Raw genomic sequence first — 17,957 nt, 5'->3', positions numbered from 1 at the left:
TGGGATATAATATATGAGAGAAGAAGGAGGAAAAAAAAGCAGCAGCAAAGCCAACAAGCAGCACTCCTCCATGGCCTCTGTATCAGACCCTGCCTCCAGGTTCTTTGTGCTCAGTATGAGTTCTTGTCCTGACTTTTATCGATGATGAACAGTACTGTGAAAGAGTAAGCCAAATAAACTCCCTCTCCAAGTTGCTTTACATCATGGTGTTCCATCACAGCAATAGTAACTCTAACTAGGAAACAAACTATACCAAAAGTAAGTATTTAATTAGTAGACAAGTACCACTAACCTTCCTCTATAGACAAACTTCATGGGCTCTACAGCCAAGGCTGTGGCTACGATGTCATCGGCATTGTGTCTTCGTCCACTGACTACCATCAAGCCGTCCATCTTACCCACCACAAAGACAAGGCCCCCAGGACCAACAAATCCCAGCAAACCTGTCCTTATGAATGGGTATTCACTGATTGGAGCCCCGGAGCTTGTCATGGGAAATACCTAGGGAAACAAGGCTTTAATTAGGCCAACTCAAAGGGTTAAGCAGGGTCTACAGTCTTACCACTTCTCTAGAAAGAGATCAAGTTTACTTTCTTACCTCTTAGAACTCTGTCAGCATGAGGTTGTAGTGACTTTGTTTGACATTCTATAAACATGGTGTGATGTTCAATATTTGTTGTAAATTAGACTGGATTTTGAATAACTTAGGAGATACAACTCTGATCATACCAGAGAGCTCACTACGTCACTGAAATTATTATTCACATTTTTCAGGTTCTTCTAGTAGTAAAGTCTAGTCTATGCTACAAGACTGTGCAGAATGGCCGGTTGACTTCCTGAGTGAGGACATTTACCAACACACCTATGCACACGTTCTTCTATCACATATGTGGTTTTTCATCATTTATCTGTCACATGTAAAAAACAACAAATAAAAACTACATTTTAAAGAGACTGTTTATTCTTTCTGGATACCAGCTAAAAGATTAGAATAATGCTGATGACTCAATTATCAAAAACAAAAATATAGTGAGAAAAAGCCCACCAGTCTAACTAATATGAATGTTCTTTGGGGAAATCATCTTAATGAATTCTGTTTCTGAAACCCTGGCAAAACTGTTAGGGCAGAGCCAAGGAAAGAGTTGAAAGAAGGAATTTTGCCATCAACCTACCTCAAAGGTGTTCTTGGTCATGCCGGAGAGACCATAATATGATGTTCCTGTGGCAACTGCACAGACACAAAGCTCCCCAATTTCATCTGTCCTGCACAACTGAGGAATACCATCTGGTTTCACTGAACACATGATGGCTAAAGGCAAAATAAAAGGCACAAGGAGAGCATGAGTAAGGAGGAGAGAAATTAATAAATCCACAATATCAATGGGGGCACAAATGAATAGAAATACCACCATGAATAAAATTCCATTTTCTCTAAGAGTTGCAACTTTTCATGTTGAAGCAAAATGTTAGATTCCATTATCATACTAATCATTTTAATTACTTTAATTTTAATATGAAAATTATATTTAAGAGGGAAAGACTGTGTGCCATTTACATATGAGATGATACTTGGGATGTGTCAGAGTCATTTACTATACATGTACCAGAGGAACTGCTGAAAGTTCCAAAACACATCCCTGCAAATGAACCAGCACAGGTATTTGTTCTCAAGTCTTCCAAAGCTTCTCTAGGTTGAAAGCAGAATTTAAACCCTCCAGTGTCCTACATAAATCTTACGCCTTGGTTTAAATTACCTGTTGTATACAATCCTTCAGAGAATACCACTTAAAGGTTTTGGCACTCAGTATGTGTGACACACTCATATGAAAAGGCCAGAAGTCATGTCTTGTGTGTTCTCTGCTTATTCTTCAACCATATTTTCTTTTGAAACAGGTTCCCTTTCTGAACCTGGAGCTCATCACTTCACCTATGTTATCTGGCCAGTGAGCTTCATGGGTTTACTTGTTTCTACCTTCAACATCTCTGAGCAGCAGGATTTCACGGCTGTGGCAGATTTTTAAAGGAGTACTGGGGATCCAAATTCTGATCATGTTTATACAATAAGCACTTTGTCACCTGAGCCCTACCCCTCCAGCCTTTTTTATGCACACATATAACAATGCTAAAATCGCATTAATCTGTGACTCACATACTTACTTATGTTTATGCAACTTCACCATCCTACCTACCACCACTATAAACCATAAGCCTGACTAGGGGGCCAGAGGTCTAGTGTCTTAGGTAAGTGATGTTTTATAGCCAGTGACAGATGAGTGTTTAGAAATTCTATAACCTCCAGAGGCTGGCATTACATCTAAGAAATAGTATCAACAGAAACATGAAAAGTTAAACTTGCTCACAATAAGAAAAATATACACCCAAACTACACCAAAAAGCAGAGTCTTGCAGTGAGTGAGTTTGAGATCAGTCTAGTGAAGTTAGTAAGACCTTGCCTTAAAATAAAATGTACAGGAAAGGGCCAGACATTGTATCACAGGCCTTTAATGCCGGCATTCAAGTAGCAGAGGCAGGCAAGTCTTCAAGTTCAAAGTCAGCCTAGTTTACATAGAGTTCTGAGACATCCAGGGCTACATAGAGAGACCCTGTCTGTTTCAAGAAACAAAACAAAACAAAACACCAAAATGTACAAAAAAGGCTGTGGAGGCAGCTCAATGATAGAATATGTGCCTAATGTGTAAGGGTGTATGTTCAATTTCGAGTAGCAGAAAACACAAGCAACAAAACTAAAAGTAGACCAAAGTGTCTTCAATTTTCAAACTAGAAAACATCAAGAAGTTTGATGGGAAAGGCAGAGAGAAAGTAGGAATATCACCCATCATTGCCAGACTTTCTGGAAACAGCTGAATATAATCAAAATGATGTGGGCATGCTGCCCTTGAAGCAGACACAGACAGACCTTCAACTAAGATTAAGCCAACCAAAATCCCAGCGTGGATGGGGAAGAGGCTTATGAATTTCCACCCCTAGCTGAGAAGCTATTTACAACTGATGGTTGATACAGGAAGGAGGAAGAGTAAGTTTTTCTTTAAAAATGAAGTTTCCAAAAGGTTGCTCATGATGACCCTATACTCATGAGCACATAGACAGCACTAAGTAGGCTCAGTGGGTTTAAAAAAGAGGTAACTGGAATGATGGCCAAATATTAAGTGCACTAGCTGCTCTTGCAGATGACCCAAGATTGATTACCTGGACCCACATAATGGTTCACAAGCATCTGTAACTCCGATCCAAAGAGATCTAACATCCACTTGTAGCTTCCCTGGGCACCAGACACACATATCGTGCACAGACACACATACAGGCAAAACACTCCTACACATAAAAAAAATTTAAAGAGAGAGGGCACATAAAGTTGGGGGTGAAGCGGGGAGAACTGGGGACATAGGGAAGGAATTGCAGAGAAAAAAATGGGGGTAGATTTGATCAAAACTGCTTATGTATATGTGAGATTCCTAATAACAATAAAAAACCACTTCACTTAAGAGAAATTTTTCATTATATTCCCATACCCTTGTAGAATGAAACTCAGATGTGGTCCTTCACATCAAAATGCAGCAAAAGTACAACTTCCCCAACTGTGGAAAGCATAAATTATTATGCATTCAAGCTGTGCAATACTGCACTACATGGAAAAAAAACAAGTTCTTTATGTGCTTGAAAATTAATATAAGACACAAAATATGGTGTTCTATATTCTATCACTGCATTTAAAAAGCCCAAATCCAAGAAAGACAATATACAAGTAGGCATGGATGGGGGTGTGTTTCTATGATATGATTCTACACTATGGAATATTTCTGAATAGAAATTTCTGAAAAGAAAAAAAAAGATTTCTGAAAAGAAACCTGTGGTGCTATAGGTGACTTGAGTGGACAGATATATTTTTTTCATTGTTATGGCACCTAAACCTTTTTATGCCTCCAGCATGGGAATCCATTTGCTTAAAAACTAGTTTGCTTGACTATGTAAAATAAAACAACAGAGCTAGGTGGCCTGGCTAATCCTGGGAAGTGGGAAATGAATCTGGGACAGCCTGAATTTGGAGTTTGGAGACCTAAGTTGCTCTGACTCTAGAAGCGCTTTCATGACAGGAGGTGGAATGGAAACAGTTATAAAGCTATAGAAAATTAGGAGCACAAGAGACAGGCTTTATTTCTGTTATGCTTTGAACTAGGCAAACTGAAAGACCATCCCTGTACTCTTTATTGTTATAGAGAGGCAGTGTGAAAAATCCATCTCTCTGTGATTCCAAGAGGACAGTGAGGCCTTTTACCCACTAGGTTTTGTCCTAGCACTCAGATTCTACCCAAGATGCCAAGGGAAGCTAATAGGCTATATATGATTATGCAGTATATTAGACATATAACAATGAGTGCTGTTCAAGCATGGTCTTGCCACTCTATTGTGTGAAGGAGCATGGAGGGACTTCAAAGGAGGAGGCCTAGATTCTACACAGAACCTCAATTTGAGAAAGCAGCAACATGGCTCCATGCTGGAAGACAGAAATTGAGAAGAAATATGCTGATAAAGGTGACCCTGTGAGACAGGAATCGAGAACAACATTCAACAAACAAGAATGTGGCTCAGAAGCCCCAAGGTACATTATATGAGGGGCTGGAGGGGCTGGAGAGGAAGGTGAGGATATGACACAGTGTTTCTTCAAACAAGTGACTCCCTATACTGCTTTCATGCTAAACAGTAGCTTCACACCTAACAAAACCTCTCATTCCTCAGGTTTCATACATACTGCTCAAAGCCTTCCATGAGGCCGAGCTATGGTGTCCATTCTGGGCTGAGGCATCAATTAGGATGACTAAATAGACGATCTGAGTTGCAAAAAAGGAAGCAGCTCAGGACCAGTGTAGGAGTACAGACAGAGTCAGTCCATAATGCCTTCCTGGAGAAAAGGGTTCCAGAGGAGAGATGTCTTTCACCAGCTTTATAAATATTTTTGGTTCCCTTTTCTTGGAAGAGAGAACATTGATTTTAGTGTCTGAAGATTAACCAGAGAAAAACCAAATATTAGGAGTTTCAGTGTTGAACCCAAGATGCCATACAAAGGGAAATGGGATGGATAGGAAAAAATAATGCTAACCTGTGTTCAAAAAGCATATACTAACAGATGAGTCAGAAGGCCATGCTAGGACTGCCTACTTCATACCTCTGCTGGCTGGTTTTATACCAACTTGACATAAGCTACAGTCATCTGAAAGGAGGGAACCTCAATTAAGAAGATGTTTCAGTAAGATTCAGCTGTAGGCAAGTCATCAGGGCATTTTCTTAATCATTGATTGATGTGGGAGGGCCCAGCCCATTGCGGGTGGAACACCCCTGGGTTGATGGTCCTTGTTTCTATAAGAAAGCAGATTGAGCAAGCCTAAGGGAGCAAGACAATACAAAGCACTTCTCCATAGCCTCTGTGTCAGTTCCTGCCCTGTTTGAGTTCCTACCTTGGCTTCCCTAAATGAAATGTAACCCAGAATAGATAAACCAAATAAAACCTTTTATTCCCAAGCTGTTTATAATTGTGTTTTATTGCAACAATAGAGAATGAAAGAAAGACAACACCCCAGGGCTGTACTCACCTCCAGGCATGACAAGGCCAACATCCTGCACTGTGAGCACAGACAGCTTCTCCTCTGAATCCACACGGATCACACCATAGGTCAGCCCATGCATGGATAGCACACCCCGCCCTGGTGGTTGGTTGCTGTCATCTGTGGGCCTAAAAGGGTAGTTTTTGTTGAGTATGTTCAAGTAAACAAACCATTCTACTTTTAAATGTACACATCTTCACAAATACAATTACACATATACCAGGTATAGGTAGGGATCTTCTGGAGAGGAAGCTGGCTACCATCTGTGCCAGCACTGAGGAGCATTTGCCTCCTGTTTAATGCAGTGTTAGTTCTACCCAGGAATTGACCCCAGAGTTCCCAGGCTAAAAATGCCTTAGAATGTGGAGGCAGCACTAAATCCTCTACTCTCCTGATACTCCCTCAGGACACAGGTCAAAATAAATAAATCTAGTGACCCGTGATGTCTTTTCTGCTCTCTGAGGTCTGGTTCCCAAGTCTTGTAAATGGTGAATGAGAGAGAGCAACAATCCTAAGAATATATATCATAAGTTCAGGGAACAGAAAAGGTGGGCATCCTGGCTGATCAGTTTCAATTCAGATGTATGCTGTCTAAGCTTAACCTTAATTTCAAATGCAAGAATCTAAGATCTATACTAAGCCATGCTAGGTAGGACAATGACTTAGATGACAGGTATGCTGTAAAAACTCTTTATGGTTTAGGAAGTATATGGATTTTAGACAACGCACAGTTCTGAAATGATGACCATGTTTTTATCTCTGCTGTCATCAGCAGGCTCCAAGAACTTAGACCTTTGTAACTCCCTGGTCTTCAAACACCTCTCTCCAAGACCCCCATTGATACTCACTATGGGGGTTCTCATTGTTTTCTTCCTTCCTCTACCTGGAACATTTTTCCAGTAGACACACATACATACACACTCTTCAGAGAGTTTCTCAATTATGAGACTAGAATTAACCAGCCTAATAAAAATACATCTGCTTATTGCTCCCATTTCCAGAGACTTGAACTACATGTAAGCCTTCCTTCATCAAACTCCTAAGAACAAGCAGGTAGGTTATTCATTTCTGTATTCTATCCTTGGAGAAGAACCTAGCAATAAAATTTGATAAATCATTGTACTAAAAAAAGTACAAGATTATACACTTCAACAATTAGATTCTATATTCACTAAGTTAAAGATCACAATTTTGGTAAACCTCACACTTTTTTCCAAAATTTTCTTAATTTTTGCTATATTTTAACAATTCTGTGTTTGCATGGCAGCATGTGTGTGCTATAATCTGCATGTAGAGGACTTCTTCCACTGTGTGGATCCCAGAGATCAAACTTGTGGTGTTAGGTTTAATGGAAAATACCTCTATCTATTGAGCAGTCTCACTGGCCCTGTTTCTATAATTTTCCATGGGAAAATCTTTAACAGAGTTTTAAAATCTCTACATTGGTCTATAAACACGAGTTTATGGTTTAACATTAGAATACTGTGAAGGTTTATAAAGAAGCTAAAGAAATACAAGTTAAAATATGGGAAAGAATAAAGTTAAAATTTGCAAAAGAAGTTGTTGTATCGAGTAGTTGGGAAACACAAAGGATCAAGAAATACAATTATTCTACTTAGAAGAATTAATAAGGCTAATACTAATCAACTAAGAACATTTGCCTAAATAATAAAGCCTACATGAAACTGTCTGGAATCAGTAAGCTCACAAAACTGCATAGCTGTTATTTCCTTGCCCTTTGCTGAAGACTTCAACAAACCAAAACTCTAAAATGAAAAAAAAAAAACACAGCCCTCAGGAGCCCCACCATCCTTTCCTACTCTATGATAACACTCTACAAAGATACGATGAGCAAAAAGGAATTAAAAAACATAGGATTGAAGCTGGGGAAGTAGCTCAGTTGGAACAGTGTTTGCCTAGACCACACAATCCTTAGTTCTGCATAAACTGGGTGTCATGGCATATGTTTGCAATTTCAGCACTTTGGAGGTGGAGGCAAGAGAATCAGGAGTTCAAAGTCATACTTGGCTACATATAGCAAGTCCAACACCAGTCTAAGATACATGGGACACTGCCCCAACAATAAAAAAATGTTAAATTGCTTACCCTCAAGGACAGCCCTTCTGGTACCTATGCTAACCTTATCTGGAAACAAAACCTTCCCATACACAGCAAAATAGGGTTATACTAGCTATGTGTAGATCTTAAATCTAATTACAGATGTCTTTAAGAGATCCAAAGAACATAGGCAAGAGAGAAGGATGCCCCAGCTATTGGCTACCTCCAGCAATTGAAGGGTGCACTCCCAGGTTCTCTAGAAGGAACAATTCTGCCCAAACCTTGACTTTGGGCTTTGGACTCCAGGAGGAGAGAATCAACTCATTTTTTGATTTTTAAAGGCAACCAGCTGCACTTCTTTGTTATGGCAGCCTAAGACATTAATACTTAATCTTAGTAATTCTTAGTAATTCTTAGATATTCTTAGTAATAAAGGGGAGAAAGTTACATAGAAGCAACATCTTTCGCTGGTTCTGACAATCATGAGCACACTTAGTAACAGCAGGCTCTGCAAATCTGAAGCCAAGAGGGTGGCATACTTTTAAAGTCCAATAGTATGTGCTTTGTCATCTTAGTTGCAACATCTACATTTAATAATAGTTGAAAAAATTAATAAATGTTCTGGATGGTGGTGGCGCATGCCTTTAATTCCAGCACTTGGGAGGCAGAAGCAGGCGGATCTCTCTGCCAGCTTGGTCTACAAGAGCTAGTTCCGGGACAGGCACCAAAGCTACACAGAGAAACCCTGTCCCGAAAAGCAAGGTAGATAGATAGATAGATAGATAGATAGATAGATAGATAGATAGATACATACATACATACATACATACATACATACATACATACATAGATACATAGATAGATAGATATTTAAAAAGTGTATTAAGTATCTTAAGTTTTAACTGTTTCAGAAGTAATTAATATTAATCCTGTTTTAACATAGTCTATTACTACATATTATATATGATAGATGCCCTTGCTTGGCAGAAGAAAAGGCCCCAGAGTTTTCTTCCTTACTAAATGCAAGCCAAAGGAATGAGGAAATGCTTATGAATTCTATCTACCTTCTATATCTCTATCACTCCACCTGCCTCTCAACTTCTTCGTGAAACCTGATGTTCCTAATGGCTTCTTCTTACTGACTGCAAATATAATACTCTGATGTCTTTCAAGTCCAGAAATGCTAAGAGATGTATATACAAAGGTATACTTATTCAAATCTCTATAGCAAACCTATATAGGTACTATTTGCCTCGTTTTCAGATTAAAAATTTAAGGTACAGACATATTTCTTGTTGCTGTGACAGAGTACCCTACAAAATCAACATCAGAAATAGTTTATCCTGGCTTATGGTTTTAGAGTACAGTCTACCATAGTGGGGAAGGCGTGGCAATATATGTAAGGCAGCTGATTACACTGCATCTGGAGTTGGGAACTGGTGAGATGAATACTTGTACTTAGATTGCTTTCTCCTTTTATTCACTCTAAGTCTTTACACCATCTATGGATGGTGCTGTCCATAGAGGGTCTTCCCACTGCAACTAACCCAACCTAGAAACTTCCTCACAGACATGCCCAGAGGTTTCTGTCCTATGAGGTTCTAAATCTAATCAAAGTGACAATAATTATTAACCATAACATATGCTAATTTTCCAAGCAACTGGTAGGCTTCAGAGTAGACTTCATGATCTTAAACAGTACTGGCCTCTCATCTGGATGATTTCCCTGTTCCATCATTAGGATACAATGTACATCTTAGCTGACTGCAGCTTTAGATGCCTATTTAAATGCAAATCCATGAGCTACACTCAACCACATTCTTAGCAAAATCTAGTCAGACCACGGAGCACAACTGGCAAAATTCTTAATGTTTTACCTGTTCTCCAGTTCTACCCTCCCCAACCAGTAACCTATTCACATGCTTATGTATATCTCTGGACTCTAACACGAAAGTAAATATAAATTATGTGCAAATGTAAACACATTTCAATGAGAAACAAAATCATAATATGCATATTCTGCAACATAGTTTCACACAAATACATCTCTGGATCTTTCCACATGAGCATGTACTCTGTAGGTATGTACAGGCACATCACTGTATGTGCTGTATTAATGAATCCAGCTGTCTTAATTGATATGTAGTATTTAACAATAGTAACACAGAGTCATTTATTTTAGCTCAATTTTTGTAAGTTTTTTTACTTTATTTCATCTAATTATCTTTTTCATTTATTTTACATACTAACCAAAGTCTCCCCTCCTCCCTTCTCCTTCCGTTCCTCCTCCCTACTCCCATCTACCCTTCTTGGCACCCACTCCTACTCCATCTCCATACAGGCCTTCCATGGGTTTGAACAAAGCAGGGCACATCAAGTTGAGGCAGGATTGAGCTCCTCCCTGTGCATCAAGGTTGGGCAGGGTAATAGATCCAGCAGCGGGGAACATGGTCCCAAAAGACAGCTAAGCATCAGGAACAGATTCGAATGTCACTGCTAGGAGCCTTACAAACAGACCAAGTTACACGCCTATCATTCACATTCAGAGGGCCTAGGTTAGTCCCATCCAGACTCCCTATGTGTTGGTTCAGAGTCCATGAGCAGCAAGAAGCTCAGAATAGCTGTCTCTGTGAGTTCCTCCCTCATGACCATGACTCCACAGGCTTGTACAATCCCTCCCCGCTTTCTTCAGCAGGACTCTGGAGCTCAGTCTAGTGCAGGCTGTGGATCTCTGTATCTGCTTCCATTCATTACTGGGTAGAGGCGTTCTGATGACAATTAGGGTAGTCACAGTAGAAGGTCAGTTCAGACACCCTCTCCACCATTGCTAGGAGTCTTAGCTGGGGTCATCCTTGTGGATTTCTAGAAGTTTTACTGGCATCAGGTTTCTCCCTAACCCCAAAATGCACCACCTCAATCATGACGTCTTTCCTTACTCTCCCCCTCAGCCCCATCCCCAACCCTCTCCCCTCAAATTCCACCGCCATCCCTCCACCTCCACCCCAATTTACCCAGGAGATTTCTTCCATTTCTCCTTCCCAGGAAGATCCATGCATCCCCCTTTGGGCACACTCTTTGTTACCTAGCCTCTCTGGGTTGTAGGTTGGTTATCCTGTACTTTACTCCCAATATCCACTTATGAGTAAGTACATACCATGTTGGTCTAGATAACATCACTCAGAATGATTTTGCCTAATTTCATTCATTTGCCTGCAAATTTCATGAGGTCATTGTTTTTTACAGCTGAGTAATACTCCATTTTGTAAATATACCATATTTTCCTTATTCATTCTTCCACGGAGGGGGCATCTATGCTATTTTCAGGTTCTGGCTATTATGAAATATACTGCTATAGACATGGTGAACAAATGCCCTTGTGCTATGACTGAGCATCTTTGGGATATATGCCCAAAATTGGTATAGCTGGGTCTTGAGTTAAACTGATTCCCATTTTTCTGAGAAACTGTCATATTGATTTCCAAAGTGGCTGTAGCAGTTGTACTCCCACCAGGCAGGAGAGGAGTGTAATTCACCCTCTTCAACATATTAGCTCAAGTTTTCTAAGCAGGAAACATATGTGTAAGATAAATACGTATATAGATAAGAAAACAAATATCTATACTTAAAGTGTTAAGGAATTCTAAAGCCTTTCGAAATGAATATATGACTCTGCCTCCCCTCTAACAGAATGAGAACATGGGAATACACTAGCATCTTCTTGTTGATTAGAGCTGTATGCAGCACTGGATGCATGCAGTTATACTTATATGTATTCATACACTTTTTATAGTAACCCTGAGCAGAGAAGAGAATAGGTTATTTCTAGATTATGACCATAGTTTAAAAGCAGAAACAGGTGCTAAACCCAGATAGCCTCAAGAATCTGCTTCTCAATATAGTGCTCAGCTGTCCCCCAGCAGTTCGCATTAATTAATTTTTTTTCCTAAGTTGAGGAAAGTAGCATTTATCTTTCTTATTTCAGTTGTGTTTATTCAGTTGTGATGATTGTTGTGGATTTGCTTCTGTGATTTGTTACTGTGATAAATATCTTTGTTGACTTAAGAGAGGAAGGATTTATTTTGGCTCCAAGTTCCAGGGGAATTCTGCCCATCCTGATGTAAAAGGAATGACAGAAGGAGTATAAGGCTGGTCAGTTGGTTTCCACCAATAGTCCAGAAGCAGACAGTGAATGAACAAGAAACAGGGCCAGGATATGAAAGTCCTAGGTTCACCCTCAGTGACTTACTTTCTCCAGCAAGGCTCTACTTCCTAATAATTCTATTATATTCTTGAACAGCACCACTCACTGGGAACCAAGTGTTTGCATGTATGAGTTTACGGAGGGAGGTTCATTTCATATAAAAACATAAGAATTATTAATAGAGTTAGATCTTTTTCGATTACTTACTGTTCAAGGAACTAACAATACTCCAAACAAATAAAGAGATGGTGAAATGAAAAAAAATAGTACTGATAAGAAGAATCCAGACAGATTCAAAACACTTACTGCAATAATCAATATGAGCCAATTGAACAATGGCTGATAAAGACAAAGACCCATTTGTCAACCTCCAGACTCAGCTCAAAAGTGGAAGAATATTCTCAAAACTGCAGCAATGAGAGTTTATGAAGAACAAGCTTCAAGAAGAGTGAGTTCAGCAATTTCCAGGACTCTTGGATATGGAAGGAGGAAAATACAAAGCTATGCATTGTACACAGTAGTGCAAAACGTATAAAAAGCAACTGAAATAGAGAAAGCAGCATTTTAACTTTGGCATTGTGGCTTCATAAGAAATATGCTCTAAGGTAAATGACTTCAACCTGCACGTTTACTACTTAAATGCCCAGCATTTCCTCTCCTTTCCATGGCATTTCCAACTTCTGTGAAGCATTTGATAAGCTATTAGATAATCTTGCTATATAATACCTGAAGAAATAGCCACTATAAATTTCAAACGAGAGTTTGCTACTGCCAATAGCTAGCACAGCCAGGCAAGCCTCAAAAAGTATTAATACAAAATAAACAGAGGCAAGTAAATAACAAGCAGTCATGATGATTCCTTTCCTAGGGCTTAATAGAGTAAAGGTGACTACATCTGCAAAGCCTTGCCTCCACCTATCATTCACTTACTGGTTGCAAGAGAGAAAACAAAAGTCTTTCATTTTTCTCATTGTACATAGGTAATCTCCAACAGAAAAATTCTCAACTGAGAAACAGTAGGTTATTTGGGGAGGAAGCAAATGAGAAAAATAACATGTTTCTTTCTCCTTGCCTATAATATTCACTGCACTATTTCCACATAACAGTTTATTACAGAACATATACACAATGGTAAGCAGCTAGGATTTCTTGAATTCCACTTACGTATCAGGCATATTTTTAAACACTCAAAGTAGATGTACACAGGTCTATGGTGCAGGTACTTTTTCATCCCCAGGACACACAAGTAGAATCTAGTTACAAAGCCAGTATATAAATAGTAAGGAGATGGAGACACACAGAGATCAATAACCTCTAGAGGGGACTAGCTGACCAGGGTACTGATGCAGAGACAGCCAGCAAGATGTAGCTCCATCCCTGGAATTCAAAAATGTCTCCCCAGAGACAAGTGTGCTACCTGGTAGTATTGAAGTAGCTCATACACCTGAGTATGGTAGCACCTATCACCCCTAATCAGAGAATGAGAGAATGAAAGCTCAAGAACAGGGAGTTCAAGGCCAACTTTGGCTACACAGCAAGTTAGAACCCAGCCAAGTATATGTAAGTAGTCCAAAGTAGCAAATAGTCCAAAGTAGCTTCAATAATGCTGTTTCTGTGAGCAAATGTCTGGGATTTGAGTAAATCAATCACAAAGATTCTACCATGCAACTCACTTGAAGAGGGTTTTTTTTTCAGAACTGCTGAGCAGGACCAGGAAGGAGGTACTTTTTCTAGGACAGCTGCTTTACTCTGGAATCACAAAGCCATTACTTTACTGAAGGCTTTTTTTCCTGATGATGTAAGCTACCATTAAGGTGCCTGGGTGACCAGAGAGTACGCACATGAGGAGTATCTCCTGTAATCTTCTTTACAGGGCTCTGTTTTGTTTTTTTTTTTTTAAATTTACTTCTTTATTTATTTATAAAAATTTCCACTTCCTCCCCTCCTCCCAATACTCTCCCATTCCCCTCACTCCCTCTCCTCCTCCCTCTCCAGTGCTAAGAGCAGTCAGGGTTTCCTGCCCTGTGGGAAGTTCAAGTTCCTCCCCCCTCCCTCCAGGTCTAGGAAGGTGAGCATCCAAACAGACTAGGATACCAAAAAGCCAGTACATGCAGACGAAACAAGACCCAATGCCATTGTCAATGGCTTCTCAGTCAGCCCCCATGTCAGCCACATTCAGAGACTCCGGTTTGATCACAATAGAATGGTTAAAGAAGGTGTGGGACATATACCACATTAGAGTTTTACTCATCGGTAAAAAACAATGACATCTTGAATTTTGCATGCAAATGGATGGAAATAGAAAACGCTTTACTGAGTGAGGTAACCCAGACCCAAAAAGAGGAATAAGGTATGTACGATGGATGGAGATAGAGACGGAGACCCACATTGGAGCACTGGACTGATCCCCAAGGTCCAAATGAGGAGCAGATGGAGGGAGAACATGAACAAGGAAATCAGAACCGCGAGGGGTGCGTTCACCCACTGATATAAGGGGAATGATCTAATGAGAGCTCACCAAGGCCAGCTGGACTGGGACTGAACGAGCATGTGAGCATACAGGGCTCTTTTTAAACTGAAGCAAAATGGCTCATAATAAGTTAACAGCACCATATATTCATTTGCTTTGTAGGTTAGAAAGCAGATACTTATTTTAACAAATAGTATTTGTGGGGAATATTTCAGAATGCAAGGAGAAATTCAAGGTGAAAAAAATCCCCTAATTCAATGTTTAGTGTGAAAGATATGATAAAATTCAACAGAGAACTAAAGCCATGATTTTGAACAATGAAATTACAAAGTAAAACCAGTACATTATCAACTCAATGCAGCTTTCTTTCTTTACTTTCATATGATTAATACATGCTATTATACTTTTAATGTGAAATGTGTTTTACAGTCTCTTGTGTTTGAACACTTGGTTCTCAGATGGTGTGGTGTTTGGGAAGGTTGTGGAACCTTGAAAAGATAGAATCTAACAGTAGGAAATAGTTTATTTTGTAAGTGTTAGCAGCTATCTATGTGACAAGATCAGAAACGACAAAGTCAACCCATTCTAGGCACAGCATGGAGGTCAATTCCTCATGGTTCTTTCCTTTGTGTATGTTCCTTCTCTATCATAATAAGCTTCTGACAGCAATTTATTTAACTCACGGTGTGGTATGAATGAAAATGGCCCCACAGACTCATAGGGAGTGGTGTTATTGCAAGTGTGGCCTTTTTGGAGTGGGTATTGTCTTGTTAGAAAAAGTGTGTCACCAGAGGGTGGGCTTTGAGATTTCATCTCAAGTCACGCCAAGTACCTCACTCATTCTTCCTGCTGCCTTTGGATCTGGATGTGACCTCTCAGTTGTTTCTCTAGCCAGCATGTCACCATGACTCTTGCCATGATAATGAACTAAAACCTCTGAACTGTAAGCCAGTAACAATTAAATGTTTTCCTTTATAAGAGTTGCTCTTCAAAGTAAAAGAAACCCTAAGACAGTAAGTAACAGAATCCTTGTGGTCAGAACAAGTGAGCAGAAGATAACGGCTCTCTTGGTGTTACTTTAGTCTGGTTCGCATTAAAGCAATTTTTATCTCTAAATTATTTTGTGATGAGATATTTATATTTTTCAGAAATTTTTATATAAAATTATAAACATTGTTCTTTATCTTCCTGTGGTTTTTTATTTATTTATTTATTTATTTATTTATTTATTTATTTATTTATTTTTGAGACAGAGTTTCTCTATGTACCTCTGGCTGTCCTGGTACTAACACTGTAGACCAGGCTGACCTTGAACTCACAGAGATCCACCTGCTTCTGCTTCCCTGAGTGATGGGATTAAAGGTGAGCACTGCTACTGCCTGGCCTTCATGTATTTTAAGAATGAAACTATGGTTCTCCAATTTTGTTTTTTTTTTAAGCAGTCATTTAAGCTCTTGAAATAATCATGTTAATTTGTGAACTAGTTTTACTATTTTTTTTTCCTTTTACAACTCTGTGTTCCTGATGACATCCTAGGGAGAAGCTACTTGATTTCATTATTAGATGGACATCAGATGGGGGCACATTGCCCGTTGGTTGTCTTTTTCCTCTTGATTTCCTCCCAGTTTTTAATCTTGTGACTTGATTTTCAAAAAGCAGAAGGTCGCTGTTAGAGACAGGAGCATCTTTATATTTCTCTGGAATTACGTTTGGATTGCTCTTTTACATTATCATTACTTTTCTTTGCTAGTATCAGGGTACTGAAGCAGAATCCTGTCATTAAAGTCTTAAGAAACATTTTTTAATTGAATAAACTGTCACAATGTAGCAAAAAAGGCAAATATCATGTGGGGATATGGTTCAATGACCAAGAGCACTGACTGACTGACTGATCTTTCAGAGGACCCAGGTTCAATTCCACGTAATCACATGGCCAAGCAGTGATTTAAATAATATGGTTTCTATGAGATTATTTTGGGTCTAAGCAGCTGGGAACAAATGAGTGGTGTCCTCCAACAAATTGGCAGCAACATGGTTGACTAAAATCCACTTAAAACCTGAGGGGGCTTAAAAATGAATTCTAGATACAAAAATACAGAGTTTAACACAGCTGCTTGCTGCTTGCTGCTTGCTGGTGGCATGCCATAGCTCCTTTAAGAGAGGTTTCCCTGAGCCAGCCATAGCAGAAAAAGGTCACACCATTTTGAAATTCTGGCTTTCTGAGCCGTGCTGCCAGTGTGAACTCTGACTCTTTCATGAAGTCCAGCTATAGAGCATTTAAGTAGGATTTGTGAACAGAATGCTACAACTGCTTAATGACTCGACATAGACCCACTGCATACTTGGAAATGAGGCTATGAGCATGGCTCTCAGTGGCAGCAAACAGCTCCTCATGCTGGACTGTGCTGGGCAAGCAGTCAGTGCCATATTTCCCCTAGCAATGGAAGAAGCGCTTAGCATTTTAAGAAGTACTTCTGCTCAGTAAAGAATTATAGATGCACAATAAGACAGATTCAGACATAGAAGTCCTATAAACAATACACAGTGTTTTTAAAATGTACGTAGGCTTGGGAGCGAGAAGATAAAGAGTATAGAGTAAATGGTTTAGAAAAAAAATAAAACAAAGTCTTTAAAGAGACAGAGTACAGACAGGCATAGATTAAAAGGAGTAAAGAAAAATAAGCCACATAAAGATAGAAAATTCACAGAGAGTCTGGATTGTGTTTATTACTGTGTTTTCTTTGAATTTTTTGACTGTGGAGGAGCTAAGTACAGAAGGACATTTCATTGAATGTCCTGCTAAGTTAAACCAACATAAAATATCTTGACTTTATAATTCGAGTCTAAGGATATGTTGCTTTGGAAAAGAGGTTCTTCTTTTGTTTCCACAGAGTATGAGAACCTGTGGCATCTTTCCAGACTAATGTGAATTGATGGACCAAGACCCCCTGAAAGGTTGCTGTGAACACTCCCCAAAAATTACTTTGCCCAACAAAAAGCAGGAAACAGTTTGGAGAAGAACTACGCCCATATCCCAAATATTGTTTATAAATGTTTGTTTACATTTAAAGGAGGATAGGCTATAGAGATTTGTATTGGTATTGATCTTGGTTTATTGAACAGATTTATAGTCAGTATTGTTATATGTATATTTCTGTTCTTGGTTAAGGTATTGTGCTTGTGCAGCTCATTTAAAAATGTAAGCTATAATTAAGAAATATAGGTTAATAAAGAGTCATCTATAATAGTCAAGTTTGTAGTCATGTTAGTTAGATTTTCTAGATGGACAAATGTGTATTTCAGATGGAAAGGCATTTTTCAAACCTTTCAAGACTACAGAATATGACATTTAAAATGTTTTAAGAAGTTAGGACTTTTCATGACAGTGAGACACATCTGCTCCTCAAGATGTAAGTTCAAGAGGAAGATGGGCATCAAAGAGACTCCTTATGAAGTTGGTTAGCCATTTGGGCAAGAAACTGCTCTTGCCTGGACTGCTTGATAAACTGGACCTGCAAGACCTGCAGAGAAATGACTGATGAACTTGCCTAAAAGTGGGATGATCCTTCAGGGTTCCTGTTTCATGAAAGAGTCTGCTAGACATTCTACA

At 39.2% G+C, this 17,957-nt stretch overlaps 1 protein-coding gene across 4 annotated transcripts in view; it reads right to left on the bottom strand.

Moving 5' to 3' along the window:
* Dip2c (DIP2 acetate--CoA ligase C (putative)) overlaps positions 1 to 17,957 on the bottom strand; it is a 378,666-nt gene that overhangs the window by 77,222 nt on the left and 283,487 nt on the right. For all 4 annotated transcript variants that reach the window (XM_085699206.2, XM_085699207.2, XM_085699208.2 and 1 more), the window contains 3 exons: positions 5,607 to 5,746; positions 1,173 to 1,309; positions 293 to 501 (listed from right to left, as the gene is read on the bottom strand). In XM_085699206.2, the coding sequence (XP_085555332.2) occupies positions 293 to 501; positions 1,173 to 1,309; positions 5,607 to 5,746 (486 nt within the window). The remainder of the gene's footprint in view (positions 1 to 292; positions 502 to 1,172; positions 1,310 to 5,606; positions 5,747 to 17,957) is intronic.

The sequence above is a fragment of the Myodes glareolus genome, chromosome 14 (genome assembly GCF_982192425.1).
Source record: "Myodes glareolus chromosome 14, mMyoGla1.1, whole genome shotgun sequence".
Taxonomy (NCBI): Eukaryota; Metazoa; Chordata; class Mammalia; order Rodentia; family Cricetidae; genus Myodes; species Myodes glareolus.
The sequence above is the reverse complement of the archived record's forward strand: the minus strand, read 5'-3'. Positions and strand labels throughout refer to the sequence as shown.